This window comes from Magnolia sinica, chromosome 14 (genome assembly GCF_029962835.1).
Source record: "Magnolia sinica isolate HGM2019 chromosome 14, MsV1, whole genome shotgun sequence".
Classification (NCBI taxonomy): Eukaryota; Viridiplantae; Streptophyta; class Magnoliopsida; order Magnoliales; family Magnoliaceae; genus Magnolia; species Magnolia sinica.
In genome coordinates, this window is record NC_080586.1 from 8,253,278 (window position 1) to 8,270,857 (window position 17,580).

At 40.7% G+C, this 17,580-nt stretch overlaps 1 protein-coding gene across 2 annotated transcripts; it reads left to right on the top strand.

The window, feature by feature from the left end:
• Window positions 1–885: 885 nt before the first annotated feature.
• Window positions 886–16,802, top strand: LOC131225378 (COP9 signalosome complex subunit 8). 2 transcript variants are annotated; one of them, XM_058220908.1, is made up of 6 exons: window positions 886–1,068; window positions 1,275–1,390; window positions 1,548–1,627; window positions 12,010–12,195; window positions 15,343–15,446; window positions 16,249–16,802. In XM_058220908.1, the coding sequence occupies exons 2-6, from the start codon at window positions 1,334–1,336 to the stop codon at window positions 16,386–16,388; spliced, it is 567 nt and encodes a 188-aa protein (XP_058076891.1). In that variant the 5' UTR covers window positions 886–1,068; window positions 1,275–1,333; the 3' UTR covers window positions 16,389–16,802. The 2 variants fall into 2 exon arrangements, with proteins under 2 accessions (XP_058076891.1, XP_058076890.1); XM_058220907.1 differs by having other exon boundaries at window positions 887–1,068; window positions 1,266–1,390.
• Window positions 16,803–17,580: the final 778 nt, after the last annotated feature.

Consider the following 17,580-nt stretch of genomic DNA (forward strand, 5'->3'; position numbering starts at 1 on the left):
ACTACACATGCGGAGCCCACATTGATATGTGTTTATCCATGCCATCCATCCATATACACCATTTATGCATAACATTATGATTATATATGTGTACAAGTGAATGGCTTCAGTTGTGAATTTGGTCAATTGATTACAATTACATGGTCCAACAAACATGATTTTACTTAATTAGGTGTTTTTCCGTTGCAAAATTTTTATCTCAAACATGAGATTGGATGACTACAATAGCACAGTATTTTCAGCCATACAATCAATGCACATCAATGATGTTAATTTCATCTAATACAATTCAATACCATCCAATACCTAGAACCAAACATGAACATATACATAGTGGTAGGTTCAGAGAGCGCTGAGTCACTAACCAAACATGGTCCCCTTTCGCATGCAGTCCCTCCTTTTCTCGAACGTGGATTAGCCATTGGCGGCTTTCGTAGTTATCTCTCTATCGAAGAGACATCACCAAGTTACGTGGGGCCAACATGATGTATGCTGATTGAACGCCCAAATCTCAAATGATCAGGCAATGTTGATTGTATGCTCACCATTAAAAACTTCTGTGGGCCACAAAAGTTTTGGATCAAGCAAATATTTAACTTTTCCCTTCATCCAGGTAGGTACGACCTAATCAACATGTTAGGATGTAAAATAAACATTACAGTGGGCCCTAGGAGGTTTTTAATGGTGTACATTTAATCACTACTGTTTTCCCATGGTGTGGTCTACCTGAGTTTTATATCTGCCTCATTTTTTGCAGGAAGATCTAAAATGATCTTTAAAAATGGATGGACGGCGTGGATAAAACGCATACATCATGGTGGGGCCCACAGAGAACCGACCACTAGCCACCTCTGCGTCACCAGGCAAACCGCGTGACTTTTCTTCACTCTCTCAAAGAAAGGAAGTCGGGGAAAGGAGTCAGGAACCCTAGCTTCTTCCTGCAAGAAACCCTTCTCGTTCTCTTGAATTCGCCGGATTCTCATTCTCTAAACCCACGTACGTCTCTCTCTGCACCGTCCATCTGGTGGGCCTTACCCTCAATCGGCCACAGTTCAAGATAGCACAAAGGTGCGTTTCCCGAACGTTGGCCTGTAAGTCACTTCTCATCCCCAGCCCCATGAAATTCTCTGGAAGTTATGCCTGTAAGTGATGTGTTCTATGATTACCTACGAAATATGATTTATGCAGGTGTATTTCTTCCCCCAAACACCACCTGTAAGTCACTAACAAGCGCCACTCTTGTTTTTTTTTTTTTTTTTTGGTAGCTTTTGCAGAGGAGAAAGAGAAGAAACAAGAAGGAAATACAATAGATTTCTCTGTCTTGAGAGAGGCCATGGCCTCAAAATCCTATGACAAGATCGCTGATTTATGCGACGATCTCCTCCTCCAGGCATCTCTCTCTCTCTCTCTCTCTCTCTCTCTCTCTCTCTCTCTCTCTCTCTTTCAACTCTATGCATTTCCTTCACTTTGATTTTTTATTTTATTTTATTTTTTTTTTTTGAGCGAAGAAAAATAGTGTAATGCAAGGGTTTTGGATTTGGAATCAGGTTGCGGCGGAGGGCGTCGTCTTCCAAGAAGAATGGCCCTACGCAATCCATCTTTTAGGTCACATCTACGTTAATGACATGTAAGTCCTTGAATTTCCGTTCTTTGATTTAGGGTTTCTATCCCATTCTTTCACTGTCTTCTGCTTTAGGCATTCTCTCAAGACATTTCTATTGTCTATGTGGCTTTTGCATATGATCATCATGACTGTTGATTTGGTGGGCCACTTAATTAGGTTTTCAAAGAAAGAAAACTAGTTGTAAGAGATAAGATTAGTGTATCAGATTGCTGGAGGAATCTTTCCACACAAACTAGTGACAGTCACATGCAAGAGCACATGCAGAAAACAATTATAAATCCCCCCTTAATCTGCTACCGAGATAAAGTCCACCTTTTACTGGTGCCTTGTATGAAGAAAAGCTTATTCAGCAACTATATTCTCATTCAAAATCATCCAAAAATGTCTTTCCAATGTATCTCTAGTATGTATAATGGCTGGAGCAAGTGGATATTTTTTGTTGGAGTATTTCAAGACAGAGGAAAAAAAACTCTAACAAAAGGAGCCAAAAGCAAAGTGTCTCTTTCACTCTTCAAGTTGGATAGGAAAAAGGTTTGTGAAGGGGTTATAAAGTTTTCCTTGAATTAGGCTTTGAAAATGTGCTACATTATTCTCTAGCCCGTAAACACGCACGAGGCCAGCTTGGGGGGAAAAACTGGTAAAAAAACTAGTGAGTCTTGATGGGCTTGGTTTTTGCAAAAAATTCTTTTGTTTTAATCAATCCCTTTTAATTGTTTTCTTTTTCATTTTCTTTTAATTGTTGGATATGGCCCCCTTTCTAAGACCTATTTCATTAGGAGACACATATTTCCTTGAATTTGGGCTCATCTTAGCTTCCTGTATTCGTGTCATGGTGGGATCTGGACCCTCTTGCTCTTCCTTTTTTGAAATCTTCTTCTCCTTTTCCAATCTTCTCTTTGGGCGTACGAAGCAGGTGCATTGGTAGTTTTAGTGTTGGGTGGTGTAGTGTGTAAGCTACATTTCGAGAAGGGCGGTGTAGTGTGTAAGCAAGATTTCGAGAAGGTTTATGACCACATCGATCGAAACTTCTTGGACTACATGCTTGGTAGATTGGGATGTGGGGTGAAATGGCGGGGTGGATCAGATCTTACGTTCAACCGCCTTTTTTTTATGTCTTAGTCAACAGATCTCCTAAAGGGTACTTCAAAGTCTCTTGTGGTCTGAGGCAACATGACCCTTTGTCGCCTTATTTGTATTAATAGAGGAGGCTCTCAGCAGGATACTATGTAAAGGAGTAGATAACGGTCCGTTTAACAGGTTCAAAGCTGCAAGTGAGGGGACTCAGATATGTCATCTTCTGTATGCAGATGACACTTTGCTTTTTTGCAAGGTTAGCGAACAGGCATTGGATAATCTATGGAACCTATCAGTTTGCTTTGAAGCAGTTGCAGGCTGAAGATTAACATTGCTAAATCAGAACTTCTTGGGATTAACATGGGGTATGTCGAGCTTCGCAGATTAGCAGATATTTTCGGTTGCAAGGAGAGCACTTTTCCTTCTACTTACGTAGGCCTTCCTTTATGCATTGGGAAGCTGCGTAAACAACTGTGGGACAGGGTGATCGAGAGGATCGAGAGGAAGTTAGCCTCATGGAAGTGTCACTATCTATCTTTGGGAGGTTGACTTACACTTATCAAGGCGGCTATGGCTAATACACCTATGTATTTCATGTCTCTATTCAAGTGTCCTAAGGCAGTGGTCAACGGGCTTGAAAAGATTAGAAGGGAGTTTCTTTGGAAATGAGCTTGTGAAGGAAGGAAGTTCCATTTGCTTAGATGGGAAGAGGGTTGCAAGTTGTATAAGGAGGGCAACGCCGGCATTAAACCTCTAGGTGTCATGAATTCCGCTTTGCTTGGAAAATGGATTCGGAGATTCGGGACACAGAGGGGAAGGTTGTGGAAGGAGTTGATCGCTTATAGATATGAGACCTACAAGGGAGGGTGGTTCACCAAGCACTCATCTCTTTATAGAGCCTCTGCCATATGGAAAGCAGTGACGTCTACTGAACCCATTGTTTGTCACGATGTTGCCTTCTTGGTGGTAAATGGCCGTTGGGTTCACTTTTGGGAGGATATTTGGTGTGGAGACCGAGCTCTTGTAGACTAGTTTCCTAGCATTGCTCGCATAGCCATCAATAGATCCATTCTGGTGGCAGATTGCTTCTCCTTGTCTAGGGGTTCAGTGGTTTGGGCTTGGGGATGTACATCGAGTTGAGTCGAGTCGAGTTGAGGTGTGCCAAGCTTGGCTTGACTCGTTCGTGCTCTCCTTGAGGTCGAGCTCGAGCTTACCATTGGAGCTTGGCTTTTTTGCCAAACCTTTCGAGGCGAGCTAGTGGATCAAGTCGAGGTGAGCTTACCTCGATTCGAGTCAAGCCTACTCCCACCTCAAACCAACACCCAACCCATCTGCCAGCACCCACCCAACCCAACCTAGCACCCACACTCGACCCAACCGACCCAACCTGCACCTGACCCAACCCCCAAATCAAATATTCAATTATATTTATAAATATTAGATAGATGTACCTTGTTGTGGCTGCTGAGAGATAAAGATAGAGATAGAGAGAGAGAGCTCAGGCGAGTGGCCTAGTGTACGGCTGAGATGAGTCAGGCAGACGCTGAGAGAGAGAGAGAGAGAGAGAGAGAGAGAGGAGCTTGGGCGCGACAGATTGGGTAAGGAAGGGAAAAATGGTAAGAAAGGGACAGACAGGTAAGGTAGGGTCTTAACTTTTAACTTTTATTATTTTTAAATATTTTATATATATATATATATATATATATATATATATGTTCGAGTTTAGCCAAACTCGAGCTTCGATTCGAGCCGAGTTCGAGTTGAGCTGAGTCAAGCTCTACTATGCTTGACCTCGGCTTATTTTCAAAACGAGCTGGGTCATATGAAGCTTGTCTTGCCTCAAGTTGTCGTTCAAGCCAAGTCAAGTTGAGCTAGATCGAGCCAACCCGAGCAAGCTTTTCAAGCTAGCTTGGCTCGTGTAGAACTCTATTTGGGCCCCTCGTTGCAAAAATCTCTCGGAAAGTGAAGAGGGAGATTTTTTAGAGCCCTTGAAAACCCTTCGAAAGTCACTTTAGCCAACTAAGTGGGGGACTCGATGATTTGGGTTAAGAGTTCCAATGTCTTATATTCGGTAATGAAAACCCTTTCGAAAGTCACTTTGGTTGACCAAGAGAAGGACTTAATGATTTGGGTTAAGAGTTCTAGAGCTGTACTTGTACATGAGCCAAGCTAGCTTGAAAAGATCGTTTGGCTTGGCTCTATCTAGCTCGGCTTGAATGACAACTCAAGATGAGGTGAGCCAAGCTAAGCATCATATGGCCCAGCTCGTTTTGAAAACGAGCCAAGGTTGAGTATAGTGGAGCTTGACTCGACTAAACTCGAACTCAACTCGGATTGAAGCTCGAGCTTGGCTCGACTCGAATATATATTACATTATATATATAAATATCTATATATATTATATTTAAAAATAATAAAACTTTAAACTTAAAATCCTACCCTACCCGCCTGTCCCTTTCTTACCCTTTTTCCATTCCTTACCTAACCTGCCACACCCGAGCTCATCTTTCTCTCTCTTGCGCTTGAACTTTACAGTTAATCTCTCTCTCTCTCTCTCTCTCTCTCTCTCGCTTGAGCTCGACTCAGTGTCTGCCTGACTCGTCTCAGCCTTACGGCTTGCACTCGGCCACTTGCTTGAGCTCTCTCTCTCTCTCTCTTTCTCTCAACACCCACAACAAGGTACTTCTATCTAATTATATATATATATATATATATATATATATATATATATATATATATATATATAAATTGAATATTTGATTTGGGTGTTGGGTGGAGATGGGGTGGGTCGGGTGTGGGTGCTGGCGAATGGGTTGGGTGTTGGTTGAAGTGGGAGCAGGCTCGATTCGACTCGAGGTAAGCTTGCCTCGACCCGTTCCACTAGCTCACCTCAAAAGGTTTGGCAAACAAGCCAGGCTCAGTCAAGCCAAGCTTGGCCCACCTCGACTCGACTCAACTCGGCTCAATGTATAGCCCTAAAGAGTTCCAATGGCTTATTTTTGGTAAAACCGCTTGTCTGCTTGATCGAGGCTTCCAACCCTGGCTCGCTGGCGCCTTTGTATCACTAGTGGTCTTACGGGGCTCCTCCTCGTGTCTCAACTTTTGTGTAGTTGGTGGGAAGAAAAATGATACTCACCATTGATAATTTGCAGAGAAGGGCCTTTATCGTCCCTAACATTTGTTTGATGTGTATGGAGGATGAAGAGTCAATCGAGACCACCTTTTCATCCATTGCTCCGTTGCGGCTTAGGTGCGAAATCATTTTCTCGCTTTGTTTAGCACGGCTTGGGTGATGCCGAGATGCGTGGAGGAATTGCATTGGGCATGGCATGGTGGTGGAGTTGGCAGGGTGGGGAAATCCAAGTGGAGGCTCACTCTTATGGTAGTGATGTGGTCAATTTGGGGGGGCTAGGAACTAGCATTGCTTCGAGGCAGCAGAGGTGATCTCTAGAATTGAAATGATGTTGGGGGATTGGGTTATCCTTGTCAAGTTAGCTTAGACTAATTTTGTTGGGTGTTTTGTCTTTTTGTTTTGTTCGCTTTTTTTCTTTTTTTTGCCTTGTGCAAGTTTTCTAATAAAAGATCGTCATCTCTAAAAAAAAGCAGAAAAAAATAATAATACAAAGGCCCAACGGGCACCAACAGCCAACTAAGGGCAAGAAATTACCCGTTTCCAATTGGAAACCAACACCTTGACCCTTTCCGTAATATAAAGGAATTACAAAGGCCCAATGAATGAGTCAACCAAATATTGCTTGCTAATCGGCACTAATTTCCTATTCAACCATGCAACTTGTGAAGGTTCCTTTTTGTTTGAAGCTACAATAGACATGACCATTCCGTGTGACATGAAATTTATCTTAGAACCATTATAAATGATCTTAATAGTCTTCCTTCAAAACACACCTGTGTATGGAAAACACTGGTAGTCAGTCAATTCTTGTATGCTTGTCCATGAGCAATCAGGATGTGTTGAACCATGTGTGAGAGATAAGTTCTTTTATTTTATACCATCTGTACCTTTATCTGTCTTCCTTGGTACTCTCATTTTTCTTATTCTCATCCTCTTGACTCTTTGAGGGGCATGCCACAGTGGTCGAGGAATCTAGAGCATACAAAGGAAACATGCCCCTTACCTCCACATTTAAAACATATAACATTACCTTTTTGTAGTGTCTCTCCCGTTTCTGATGTTTCCTTGGGACCTGGAGTCCACATGGCTTTTTATTTCTCAACATTGGTGATCATAGGACGCGTGGTCTTTCCTCGACCTGTGGTTGCCGTTTGAAGTGGTGTGCTATCAATAATATGGGTGGCTGATATGACTTGATGTTGCACCTGATGGCCACGTACTTATGATATTCCTGAGCTTGTAGGAAAATGTGATAAGCGTCATCAATACTTACTGGTTTCATTGTCACCATCTCCTTCTGGATCTCCAGTTTTAATCCATTGCAATATTGGACAACTTGTTGTAAAGCTGTCTTGAATAAGTCATATTGAACCGTCAAATTGTAGTATTTTCTGTGTATGTTTCTTCAACATTCATGTTCTCTTGCCTTTCAAAGAAAGAAAAAAAATAAATCATTTTCTCTTGCCTTTCAAATAAAGAAAGAAAAAATCATGTTCTCTTGCCTTGATGAAAGGAGATCTTGAAACTTGACAATTTCGTTATCTGAGGGCACGAATCACCTTTTCAACCTGGCCTTCATTTTCTCTCATGTCAAAACAGGAGGTCTGCTATGTCTCAATTTGGTTCCAATCAAAGTCCTCCAATTCAATGTGGATCCCTTTAAGTTTCAAAGCTGCAAATCGTAGCTTGGCTTTGTTAGTCATCTAGCACCCACTTAAAATAAATTTCCAGTATTTGTAGCCAATCATGGAAAGCACATGGCTCAAGGTTCCTAGCCTAATCTTGAACTTTAACCTTAATGTGCCCTGTTGGGTCTTCTATGCAAGGATAATCATGACGAATGGCCATGGGTGCCCATGGTCCTTGCTGAGGGAATTGTGGCTGCTGATATCCTTCGTAGGCTCCCATATTCATATCCATAATTGGCATCATCTTGAACCAGTGTTTGAAACTTGGGTTTCCTTGGCAAAGGAGTCCCAACTCACATTCTTCACTGTTTCCCTTGTGTACTCGAGTGTCATAATTATTCCCCTGCTGTTTTCATCTAGTATTGACAATCATCCATTTATATCACTAATCTGCTTACCAAATAGTTTTTTCAGTTGTCGTATGGCTTTCATGATATCATCTTGGTTTTCACCTTTAAAAAAAAGGAAAAAGAAAAATCACTTTGGTTTTCACTGGCCATCTTAGGACCATAAGAAGTCCGGCTCCTAGTTGGCAAAAGCAATTGGTAGTTGGTGGGGCTAAAGGATTGTCTAAAGGACAATAAAGAGATAACTAAGGGCCTGTTATATGGGCAGGTTGTGGCCTGTAAATGGCCTGATTTAGGCTAGAGTCAAGGGTTGAAGTGATGTCAGAATCTGAAGTTTTCTGGGGCTGAATTTAGGACACTGGATCAAGGTTAACTGCAGGCTGTTTGTAGGATATTTGAGGATGGAATATGGGCAGGTTTTGGCCTAAAGGTTTGGGTGCACTATGGGGTATTTTGGAATTGTTTACAAAATATGGTTTATAGCTTTTCGTTTTTTTATTATTATTTTTTTTTTTGAAGGGCTGAGTGTTGAAGAAAGGAACAAAGTATGGTTGAAACTTGGATAGTAAGGTCGTTGTGGATGGGTAAGACTGATGGGGTGGCTAGGGCTTCTTGTGGGAAAAGATGATGGTTAAGGTTTTGATGGACTTCAGGTTTTTGGGGAAAGAAGAAGTGGGGATGAGGGATGAGAAAGGGAGAAAATAAACTCCATCTTCCTAAGGATGGAACTTGCTTCGATACCAAATAATGCAAACTAGGTTTACAAAGAGAAAAATAGTTGACATACCAGATTGTTGGAGAAATCTTACCACAAAAACCAGTGACATCCACAGACAAGATCCTGCAAGAACACATGTATAAATTTGCTGCCTGGCTACCATATGGAGAAAACCTTCTGCAACTATATTCTCAATTTTTTTTAAATTTTTTTTTTTTTTAATGTACTATATTCTCATTCAGAATCATTTAAGAAGTTTTTCCCCCCACTTACAGCCATATATCTATATTTATAAACAGGTCTTTATAATTTCTTATTTGGAAACAACTCGCCCCCAACAAATGAAGAAAGACTTTCAGGAGTAGGACTCTATCAAATCAAATAGCAACAAATAAGGAATGTTTTTTGCATAAGCATGCTATTTTTGCATAAAAATACTGGACACGTGTGGCCAAGTGGATCCCCCTACAGATCCCCTCACACGAGTGGTCGGAGATTTGGTTGCATCCATAGGCCATCTTAGCAAGAGACGAGGGGATTGGACTGGGTGACCATCCAATCAGTGGCATAGAAGAAGGAATGGATAGCTCAAAGCGATCAACTGGAAAGAAAGAAAGAAAAAAGCAAAAGAGAAAAAAAAGAAAAGAAAAACTCTCCACCACTCTTAAGTCCCAATCCGCAAGGTTGCCCCACCCATTGTTCGAAATATCGGTATTGCGCAATATATCGTACCCTTGGGATAAAGATACGTATCGGTTATCGCACGAGATATATCGTTTGTATTGCGTACTTTATCTCACTTTTTGGGAAACATAGGGAAACATTGGGAAAATGTTTGAATTTTTCAATGAAACTTTAGGGATTATTAAAAATGACCTTAATACATACTTTTAAATCATAAAATTTCAAAAACAAAAAAGTACACATAATAGGTTTCCTTTGTATAGGGTCCTAAGTTATGCGCTGTCTGATTGAACTAAAGCAACTATATTCAAATATGTTGCATAACATTTATGAATGCATCAAGACATGTATATCCACACCGTCCATCTGTTTTGACACCTTAATTTATGGCACCATACCAAAAATGAAGCATATCCAATTATCAAGTGGACCATGCCATAGGAAACAATATTGATTGAAGGCCCTACCATTAAAACCTTCTTAGGGTTCACCTTAGTGTTTTCATGGTGTTTATTTACCATCCAATCTGTTATAAGTTCACATAAGCTTGGATGAAATGAAAAAACAAATATCAGATTGATCCAGAACTTAGTGTCCCTTTAATTGTTAATCACAACTTTTTTCCTTTGGTATGGTCCACCTGATAATTGGATGTGCTTCGTTTTTTGGATAATACGCTAAAATGATTTGGAAAAACGGATGAACGACGTGGATACATAATACATACATTAAGGTGGGCCCTGCAGCCGCACTGTCTTGGGTGAATATTGGGTCTCACCTTATCTGCTCTCCTATTCCTGACTTTGATATCTATACTTTTTTATAGGTATTGGCTCAAAAAATGAGGCAGATTGTGTGGGCCCCATGCATTGTATCCATGCCGTCCATTCATTTTTTTGGATCATTTTAAAGCCTGAGAAAAAAATGGGGTAGATCCAGAGATCAAGTGGACCACATCAGAGGATGTACGTAATATGGTGGTACCCTGACTGTGGGGCCACGTCGACGTAATATGGTGTATATACACCATCAATTCATGTTGGCATATTATTTTAGGGAATTGGCCAAAAAATGAGGCGGACCACACCACACGAAAAAGTGGTCATTGAGTGGCCATCGTTAAAAAATTTTTAGGGGCTACAAAAGTTTTGGATCAAGCTAATATTTATGTTTTCCCTTCATTTAGGTCCGTCAGACCTTATGAACAGACTAGATGACAAATAAACATCACAATGGGCCCTACGAAAGCTTCAACGGTGGATATCATTGCCACTGCGACTTCTTGTCATGCGGTCCACTTGAGCCTTATATTTAACTACATTTTAGGCTTATACCCTAAAATGACCTATCAAAATGGATGGACAGTGTGGAGAAAACACATTCATCATGGTGGGCCATATAGAGCCTCTGACAGGACCATCCGTTCAATCTGCGTCTGACGCAGATTTCCTGCAGAAGGCTTTCGCAGGAAGTTCTTATGCTTGGATGCTAGGTGGGGCCCACTATGATGTTTGTGAGAAATCCACCCCGTCCATCCATTTTATGAGCTCATTTTAGGAGATGCGACCGAAAATGAGGTGGATCCAAAACTCAAATGGGCCGTACGAGAGGGAAAACTAGGGAAAGAGTTTCCTACCGTTGAAACTTTCCTGGGATCCACCTTGATGTTTATATGCCATCCAAACCGTTTATGAGGTTATTCCCACTGAGATGAAGTGAAAACATAAAAACTTATCCTAATTCTAAACTTATGTGGCCAAAAAAATGTTTCAACGATGGTCACCAAATCCCTACTGTTTCCTCTCGTGCAGCCCACTTGAGTTTTGGATCCACCTCATTTTCGGTCGCATGTCCTGAAATGAGCTTGCAAAACAGATGGACATGGCAGATTTCTCACAAACATCACAATGGGCCCCACCTATCATCCCAACGCATGTACTTCATGTGCGAATATCTTTCGCACGAAATCCACTTTCGATTGCACGATAAAAAAAAGGCTCGGAAGCCCTATTTCAAAGCAGAGAGGGTTTCGGCCCCTAAAACCCTAATTTCTCTACCAAATCTCCGGATTTCTCCGGATTTTTTTCGCATCATCTTCCGAAATCAATTCCCTATGAACAACACACTTCAATTCAAATGGCCCACTAAATGCAGCTTCCGATCAGCGCAAACTCTTCTACAGGTACGGAAATCCACATTGTTGAAAGTTTCTCTCTTTTTTTTTTTCCGATTTTTTTTGGATATTTACATACAATTAAAAAAAAAATCGGTATCTTCTGACGGGTTTCGTATCGCTAGGTTGCGATACCGATAATATCGGCCAATATATGGGCCGATAGTATCGATATTGCGAACACTAGCCCCACCCAATCAAGAATCCCAGTGAGCACAATTTCTTTAGGTGTACAATGAGCATGGAACTACATAGAACTATGATGTGGTTCTCATAATTACACCTCTGTTTTGTTTCGGATGTGCAAAGGGAATTCATATAAGCAGAGATTCAAAAGGCAATTCATGGGACATTTGTCGGAGATCTGGCACACTCATCCTGTGGATTGCTGCTGTTTGTAGTTGTGCTGCAAATTGCCTCTTTAATCTCTCCTCATGAGAATTGCCTTTGCTTTTGTTTGGAATATAGACAAGTTCCTGAACTTGATATGTAGCATTGGTTTATGGGTTTTGATAGATGGTTGGATTTTCATTTTTTTTTTTTCTAAAAAAATTTTATTTTCTGGCAGTAACAGCGCCCGGTTTTTGTGGAAATCCATACCTTCAGTGATTAAAGAAAACAAGCCAGAGATTGTTGCGGCTTGGAAAATAGGTCAGCACCTTTGGACGCATGACTATGCGGGCGTTCATGAGGCTATTCGTGGGTTTGATTGGAGCCCAGAAGTTCAAGGGCTTGTAACGGCATTCTCAGGCAAGTAATTTTCCGCTCTTTAGGCACATGCTGAGTTTTTGGTTGCTGAAAATTTCCAATGGTTTTCCTTCTTATCGGTATGCTCTTTTATTTTTTGCTTGAATATCACTTAAATTTATTGAAAGAAAGGGGAGAGAGACAAAAAGCCAAGTGTACAAGGCTTCGAGTGTGACGATTAGGAATCATCTCAATACGAGGCCAAGGCCACCCCTACTTCCACGAGGTCCCTGAAATGCCAACATATAGAACTAATCTCCACGGCCAACTTTCAATTATTCCCTGAACCATCCCATAAGTATCCTCACTTGAGGAGGCTCTGTTACAGAACATTCTATTGTTTCTCTCTTTCCATACTGTCCAAAGGCATGCAGTCATAACAAGGTGCTAGATACCCCTTTTCTCTCCCCCGGTGTGGCCCTTCCATATCTCAAAGAATTCCTGAATTTATGCTGGCAAATACCCTTTTACATGAGGATTACTGGTGAGAGGTATTTAAGTAGGGCCAATTTAGACCTTTCACATAGGTTTTTTTTTTTGTCTATGCTATATAATCCCTCTATTGGAAGTATAACTCTATAATTGAATTGTTGAATGGTGTTATTTTTCTCTTCTTTGAGAATTCTCTTGAAAGCAATGTGTTGCTTGAAAGCTTGCTTCGCCTAATTTCTTTGGTCCACTTCCTATTCAAGGCTGCATAAAGTGGTGTTAGAGCAAGTTCCTTGGGAAAATCTTCCTTGATCTTTTCTTATCCATCCTCTTCTCTCTTTCTGTTTTATTTCTTCCCTCCCATTCCCATCTCAAAATCCATCCCCAAATCCGAAATCCAACAAAACCAGATACATGATACATCTCATTCATCATCATGATGGAAGTTATGGCAGAAGTTTGACAATGGCTGCCAACCTGACACTACCCTCCTTTATGCCAGCTTGGCACCGGCAATGAGAGCACAAAACTGCCACAGGTGCAGTGTAATAGACTGTTACATAGGTTGATTACAACCAAGTGCTGTATAATAGTTTTATGCGTAGTTTGATTACAATCAACGATTTAAAATTTTATACCTCTCATTCCATCTCAAAATCCATCCAAAACCCCAAATCCAACAAAACCTTATAACTATCATTCACATATTGAATTTGAAATACATCACCAAAACCCTAACCTTCTCTCCCCCAAACCCAACAAATCCCTAACCCTATCACTTCCCCTCTTTCCTATGTGAATGAGAGAGAGGGAGGGAGGGATGAAAATAGAATGAGAGTGAATGTAGAGAGAGAAATGTAGAATCAGAGTGCTTGATTGATCTTTGTAAACTTCTCTTCTCAATTGATCTTTGTAGAGGATTTGTAGAGACTAGGATTTAGGCTTGGAAGTTGGAAGTAGGAATTCATGAGACAGATTATAAGGATTAAGGAGTAAAAGAGAGTAAGAGAGAGTTTGGAATGATTCAATGTTGACACTGACCATGATGTGGTGAGTATCATAAAATGGGATAGGGAAAAACAATAATCGCACGTCAGATTCATACGATGTGTTGTGTTAGTGTCTTGATAGTAATCTAGTTCCATTGGGGGTACAATTGTTACATCATTCAGGGGCTCAGGGCTTGACTAAAGAGTGGATTAGATCAATTGAAATGTAGAATCAGAGTGCTTGATTGATCTTTGTAAACTTCTCTTCTCGATTGATCTTTGTAGAGGATTTGTAGAGACTAGGATTTAGGCTTGGAAGTTGGAAGTAGGAATTCATGAGACAGATTATAAGGATTAAGGAGTAAAAGAGAGTAAGAGAGAGTTTGGAATGATTCAATGTTGACACTGACCATGATGTGGTGAGTATCATAAAATGGGATAGGGAAAAACAATAATCGCACGTCAGATTCATACGATGTGTTTTGTTAGTGTCTGGATAGCAATCTAGTTCCATTGGGGGTACAATTGTTACATCATTCAGGGCTTGACTAAAGAGTGGATTAGATCAATTGCAATATATTGCTATATTGGTGATGTTATGCAATGATATACGATGTCTCGTGCGACACGATGGATTTGAGACAATACATCTGTACATCATATCACTGACCTGCGATAAATGATATATCGGCGATATTGAAAACATAGATTATGGTGTAACGGTCCACTTTGTGGTGAGAATACTGTGTCGGCCTATCTGATGATTTTATTGATCTGACAGGCTTAGATTGACCCCAAATTGGCCTGAAATTCATGCAAGCTATGGAATTCATCCCAGAAATACACATCCCCAAGCATTTGACAACATTCCCCCATATAATCTTAAGAAAAAAATTGGAATTAAATTCAGATCAATAGCATCCCTGGTTTAGGGGATCACTGGAATGCCCCCAAATTGGCCTGAAATTCATATAATCTATGACACTCCTTCACTAGGGATCGACATCATTCCCCCCAAGTAATTATAAGAAAAAATTAGAATTAAATTCGGATGGATAGTGTTGCTGATTTAGGGAACCACTTGAAGGCCCCCGAATCAGCCCCAAATTCATGTAATCTATTAATCCCACTAATGCATATCCATAACCAATTCACACCATTTCCCTGAAGGAATTTTAAGAAAAAATCGAAATTAAATTCGGATGAATAATACTGCTGATTTGGGGACTACTTGAACGGTACCAAATTGGCCTGAAATTCATGCTATTTATGCACTCATTCCATTAATAATAGCGCTTTCACATTGCAGAATATATTATAATGAATTGAGTTGCTTTTGGACTCATGGACAACTCAGTTAACTGAACTGGAAATTCCAGTAGGTGCTTAGGTCTGGCTCACATTTCTGGGCCACTGTGTGTAAGGTCATGCAGATAATCATATGCATCCCAATGTTGGCCTTCTATTTGATACCCATTTGTTTTCAAAGTTGCTGATGGGATGGATAGGATTTTCTAGTTTGAGGCAATTCTATAAAATCATGTTTGCATCTCAATCTACTTTTGGGTATGTTTGGTTGCACTAATATCAGATATTTCATGATTAATGTCTAATTTGGGGCAAAATTTCATGATATTTGAGGCAACCAAAGGCACCTTTATACTAATTAAGCTTTTGAGAAGAAGTATGCTTTTGTTTCCTTGATGAATTTTGCATGGCTACAAATGTGCAGAGAGCTATACCAAGAGGATGTTCAAGCTGCTTTTGTCTGCTTATTCGACCATAAGCATCGCTGATACGGCTCACTTCCTTGGAATGAGCGAGGAGGATGCCACAAATTGTATGCTTCTAAACCCATGCTATTAGTCTGTAGCGACAAGGTTTTGAAACAATCTCTATAACTGCAGTTATTAATTGAGGGGGAATAATATAATTCGATGCACATAATCCAATGTGTTATTGACGTGCCATTGGTTTGGACATTTCAGCAGGGCACATGACGTCAACTGTTGGGTGAGCCTCCTGAAATGTACAAGTTCCAGTGCACATACGACACCTCTGTTTATCTTGCTATATACCATTCCCTTGTTAAGATCAGTACCAAAATGCCGTTGCATTGGCGAGGATGACCTGACTCGCTGATTGTGAACTGCTGTGGAATAACTTTTTCATATGTAAAGAGGAAAAAGAAAATAGCAGCAAGTGGTAAAATGCGATGCTGTATTGGAAGAAACAGGTTTCTGTTTTTGAGCTAGCAACAGTATGTGGGGGGCCATCTTTCAGTAACAGAAGCCATTGATTTTGTGCTCCCCAAGATGTGATGGACCACACCCTGACTTCACCCCTATGCGATCATCCTACCCATCCAATTGAAAATGGGCATTTGCAGCCGATGCTCTAGCTCTGCCAAGTTGGAAGGATAGAATCATCTGATGGGGGAGAGTTTTTCTGGGCAGCTCTCATACTTAGTTGGCCCAACTATATGAATGATTTGGACCAACGAATGGTGTGCTCTCCTCATCTGTAGTTGGTTGGGCCAAGTGAATGCTTGATAAAACATTCCATGCTTCCTCATGGGTAATTTTTCCCTTCATTTTATACGTCATTGCTTACTTGGCCAAGGGCATCACTATCACATGCAGATGCATTGCAGCATGGCTGGAGTGTGGACCCTGCTTCTCAAATGCTGACTGTGAAGAGGCAGCTGGTTCTCACGGAGCAGAAACTAGATCACAGCAAACTACAGCGCTTAACCGAATATGTCTTCCACCTAGAGCATTGATCTCTTCCTCTAATACCCCATAATTTAGTTATTGACAGTGCATCAGGTTATCTTTCATCATCTTTTTCTTTTCTTTTTTCCTTTCTTGTTCATGAACAGAATGGGAAGAAAGTGCATAGAAATTTACAATTTCTGCTCAGGGTTGAACTTGAAGAGCTGTCTCTGCTGTAATGCAGCTCCATCTGTCTGAAACTGTGAATGGAAGCAGGATTTTCAGTTTGCACATATCTCACCGTTCAAAGACAGTGGACGGGAATCCAGCATTTAAGTGTTTTCACTTTTGGACCAGATAGGACAGTTTCAGAAGAGAAGTGTGATATACCCAGCATTCATATTTGTACAATATACATGGGTTTTCAGCTCTGATAGTGGGGCCCATGGTTAGGTAATCCAGAACATGGGTCATTTGTGTCACAGTTTTTGGTACTATGCCGCAAAAGATCTCACTGGGACAATTGTAACCTTTTGATTTGCGGCCCAAGTCGGGCAAATTAGGAAGAGGAATACAACATTCCTCAGCATCCCATTACAACTGCTCCATGTGGTGTGGCCCATCTAAGTTGTGAATCTAGCTGATTTTTGTCCTCAAGTATAGAACTTAATGGATGGAGTGGATTCTACATTTATAACATGGTGGGGCCCCTAGAATTGGGTGTTTTAAGCGGTGAGTAAAACTGATGCTGTTGAGGATTCTGGTCCCACTTTTTCCTATCTCAATCTCCTTCAGTACACAGTGCATGGCATGGGCCATACCCCTGGTACCTTAAAATTTCTCTGTTAAAAACCTCAAACTTGGCTTGGTTGTCCAACCGGATTGGGGCAACTCGACTGAGTCTTGGGCAGCTCCAGTCTTGTTGAGTCTCAATTGAGTCAGTTCCCAGTGATTCATTTTGACTTGGCTGAGTTTTGCAGCTATGGGGTTCACACATCTCATCTGATTAACAAGGTAAGAAGAAGAAAATAACTGAATGAAATTCTGTTGAAGTTGGCAGTTGAGTTGATGTTTAGATAGGTATGAAGTTCAGAACGAGTTACCCAAGCAATCTAAAGGGTCTGTTTGGGCGTTGGAATTAATTGATATATATATATATATATATATATATATATATATATATATATATATATATATGCATTTGGGAATTATGTTGTACCCTTAGTTGGGCCAATCACACAGGATAAATAACTGGTTAAA